The 4,107-nt window shown below is 42.7% G+C and overlaps 1 protein-coding gene across 1 annotated transcript; it reads left to right on the top strand.

Annotated features, from left to right (window-relative positions):
• The first annotated feature begins 1,173 nt into the window (after positions 1–1,173).
• LOC113129504 (uncharacterized) lies at positions 1,174–1,806 on the top strand. The gene has a single exon (XM_026305542.1). The coding sequence runs from the start codon at positions 1,174–1,176 to the stop codon at positions 1,804–1,806; it is 633 nt and encodes a 210-aa protein (XP_026161327.1).
• Positions 1,807–4,107: the final 2,301 nt, after the last annotated feature.

The raw sequence follows: 4,107 nt of genomic DNA, 5'->3' as shown, positions 1-4,107 counted from the left end.
TTTAATTCAAGAGTTATCACACAGCATTAGCAAACATACAGAAGATTTTTTTTCTGCATACAAATCACTCATCTGTTTTAGGGCAACTTTTTTTTTTTTTTTTTTTTTTTTAACTGTATAAATAGCAGTAAACCTGGCAGGACATGTTGGTTCCTTACTAAGATGGATTCTGAGTTGTGTAAATTTAATTTATATCTAATCAAATGTACAATGTTTGAATAATAGTCCTATTCCTTTTACTTGCAACTCTGCTTCCTGCCCAAAATAGGTTCATTGCTTGCTGACTACTGTCTAACATATCTGCATAGATGTTCAAATTGATGTGTAGTTAATGAAGTTTATTATTATTGTTGTTGTTTTTAAATTTTTTAAATGTACCTTTTACAAGCAAGAATCCAAATGTATGTGCCCTCCTGACTATTTGCATGGGTTTGATTGTAGTTCTGTATGCACCCATGTTGCTTATGTGACTTTAAAAGGAAGACAGTTTTCAGGAAGGCTGTGAACTGTCATCTAGGTCACAAGAAATGTAGAATGTGAGGGACAATGAGTACCAGGAAATGGTGATAAGGCTGAGCAGCAAGGTGATGGAGGGAGAGAGAAATTGGAGCATCACCCCTCCCACCTGCTTTTGCCATCTGATGTCGAGGCCGTGTTGCCAGGGGCAACCATCTGAGCAAGAGAAGGGGAGAGAGGGAAAAGGAGAGACCAGCTGGTAAGAACGGATGGCAGGGAGTAGAGAGGCTGGGAGAACAGAAAGTGAGCCAAAATGCATCAGGAAAGAGGAGAGAAACCTGATACTCGTGCATCTCTTGCCTCACTTGACTGAGCAGAGCTGATCAAAGCAAAGCTCCAGATGGTGACGACGAAGCAAAACAGTCAAGCAGAGGACATGACAGCCTGCCAGCATCAGCATCACAGAGGCAGTCTGCCCAATCATCAGCTGACATGCTCATGAGTTCAACAGCCAATCGGCTTTCGGCAAGCTCCTCCCCAGCACAACCACTCAGATGCAGCGAGCACAAGCCTGGCTCTGATTCCTTATTAATGAATGGAGCAGTTCGCAGGCTTCATCACTGCACATCTCTGCTCGGCTGCTTTCTGCTCTGACACTGGGAGACAAGGAAATCACATCAGCAACAGCAGCACTAAAGGAAAAGTCAAACAGAGACCATGGAAGGACGACAACAAAACACAAATTCCTACGATGAGGAATCAACTGAGTACATGGCAGCAGCTATTCAAAACATGGACCCACATCCTGATCTCCACCCACCGGGTTCACCTTCTCCATCAACATCTTCTCCTCCTCTTCCTCCTCTACCCATGTCATCTTCTACATCAGCTTCTGCTCTCCTGGCACTGGCATCTCCAGCCACCAGGCGCTCCATTTCCATGGGAGACTTCCGGAGAGTGACAGGAGCTCTGTTAGGAGGTTCTGAATCCCCATCCACCTCTGCCACGGCCCCCTCCTCCAAGCTCGTCACCCCCAGCTCCAGTATGGAGTTTGAGGCAGCTCGACGGCGCCTTCTGGAGGTGGAGGAGCGACAGCGTGTTATCAGAGAGATGGAGCGACGGCTAGAGGAGCTCAGGGAGATGTTTGTACGCTCAGAGCAGGAGGTGGTGGTTCACGGGGAGCTGGTGTCACGGATCTCTAGTGCAGCCCAGCAGGGGGAGCTGTACGTAGCTGAAAACAGCCAACGACTGAAGAAAGGCCTGCGGTTCAAGAAACATCGACCCACCATCGTCTTCTCCTCCATGCTTGGACTCCGAACGTGCCTCCCCTGGCCTGTGAAGCTCAAATAGCACACTAGAGGCTTGCATTTTCACCATCGCTTTGAAATGTGCTTTACATAAACAAGAGGACAGACTTCTGTTCTTCATTGACAAAGCTGCTGTCTAGTTTCCACCTTTCTGCTCTTGTATCCTGAGGCTGGTCCTCTAGGTCTTTAGAGTGCCTACAATAATCACAAATGCTAGTAAGGAGCTTCCTGTTCAGTGCATTTCTGAGGAAAATCTCTGGCTAGAAAACCAATCAAGGTCGTAACAGTTTCATTGTTTCTTCATTATTGTCACAGATACCTGTGCTTTGGTATCCTACTGGACTCGCATTGATTTAAAAAAAAGAACATGGTGCATCGATGAGTCATTTTACAGGTGATGAATAAGGGGTCCAAACTGGCCTGTAAGGTAACGGGAGCTTTTGCTGTGCATTGTACTTATGCAGCAATGGATGAGAATCCAATAAGGGTTATGTAATGTTGATGTTCTTTTCAGAGGAAGAAGAGGGAAAAAAGAGAGCAAGGAAAAAAATTAACAATCTGCTTCTCCAGCCTATCGCTGAAGTGAAGGGTTGTGAATTATGATGAGTGATGATGGGGATTGCTGCACTGTTACATAAACCAAGGATCTAGTAAAGGTGCAGAAAATGTAAAGAGGAGAAGTCTGAAAAAAGAGAAAATGCACAGTCTGGCATTTAGATGGCTAAGACCTTGTGCCTCTGCTTTTCTGTGACCACTCATCTACTACAACGTGCCCTGTTTGTGACAACGTGAAACAAGAAAAAGCAAGTGAGCCCAAGCGGAGCTCACACTGGGACAATTCCACCTGTGGCCTCTTTTTAACCAGTCACCTAGCAACCACTCATCTCTCCATCCTAAAACTGCTTCCATAAACCTACAGAATGTATCCAGCTGAGCACTGTAACTACTGTACAACACTACTTAGACAGCTGTAAAATCCCCCTGATGGATCTAGGAACCAATATGTCTGCTGCACCTATTTAAAATAAACTAGAACCGGATATGCAGCCAAAAATATTACTGATACAAGCTTGTTGTCAAATGGGCTAAATCATTTGAGGATTAGAGGCTGTGCTTAAGTTAAGCCATGCATGCATTATTAAGGAAAGCTATGGTACGCCATCACTGTTTGCTCATTGTGTCATGGTGTTTGTGATAATGCCAAGCTATTTCAAGTTGCAGTTTTTCCCTTTACAGTAACACCAGAATAGTGTATAGTTTGCACAAAAATACCTTCACCAAATGATGACCATCAGTCATGGTTTGTATATTCAAAGCCAAAATATTTTGTGCTGTTAATTTGATAATTTTCGTCCTTCATGTACTGATGTCTCTCTGTTCCATATGCAGTGGATGACCTAATTTCTTTATTCCACTCTTATTTTCTGGCCTTTTGTTTTCATTTCCATTTTTCTTTTCTTTGGATTGGGGAATGACTAAGAATCGCTTGTGTTACATGTACTCCACCAATCCCTTGCATCATCTGTTTGTGTGTGTGCAGAAACCACAGCCAATGCACCAGGGATATCTATTTTTGTCATTCGAAGGTTATCACAGAGAGGCAGGCGTTCAATCTCCGTGCTGCATTCGTTGGAAAAAGCACATATGACTATTTGAGCGTGTGCTAGTATATATCTGTGTGCTACTTTCCACTAGTAAAATGCATTTCTGCTAGTGCAGAATCCCTGATAATATATTTAGTTTGCTCTCATGTAATAATAATAATAATAATTGACTTCACTAAAGAACAAAAGAGCAAGGCTGTTTACAAGAGAGCTGCATGCTTTGACTGCTGAGTGTAGGTTTCCATAAATCAGGTATACTTAGATACTGATATTTTAATTGCACCCTGGTTGCAAAGCCAGGCATGATATGATACTGCTTCATCTCATATGCATTAGACATGTCTTTCTGTGACCATGCTCCCTGTGTTTGGGATCACACAGGCAAATGTAATGCACCTGAAATTAGATGTGTAGACTAAATGAATGATTTTTATTAATTTAGATTGATAAAGAAAATCAATCAATTAGAATGAGGCCACAGGTTGACATTTGTTTCTAATTTTAACTATAAGGGCTTAAAAATGATCAGTTTGTGCAAGTTTATTGGGAACACAGTAAAGGAGAACTCCTGATTTTTACACGTGAAGATGAGTTTACTCCTCATAGTGAGAAATTCCTATCCTGTGAAAACAGTTGTAAAATGTTGTCTGTGGCTCGAGAAGATGCGTTCAGTATGAGCCTGATGTTGTCATAGAGAGCTGTCATCAGGGTTATCTCAGCTTAGGCTTGAATTTTTCAAC

Source organism: Mastacembelus armatus, chromosome 22 (genome assembly GCF_900324485.2).
Source record: "Mastacembelus armatus chromosome 22, fMasArm1.2, whole genome shotgun sequence".
Lineage (NCBI taxonomy): Eukaryota > Metazoa > Chordata > Actinopteri > Synbranchiformes > Mastacembelidae > Mastacembelus > Mastacembelus armatus.
The sequence above is the reverse complement of the archived record's forward strand: the minus strand, read 5'-3'. Positions and strand labels throughout refer to the sequence as shown.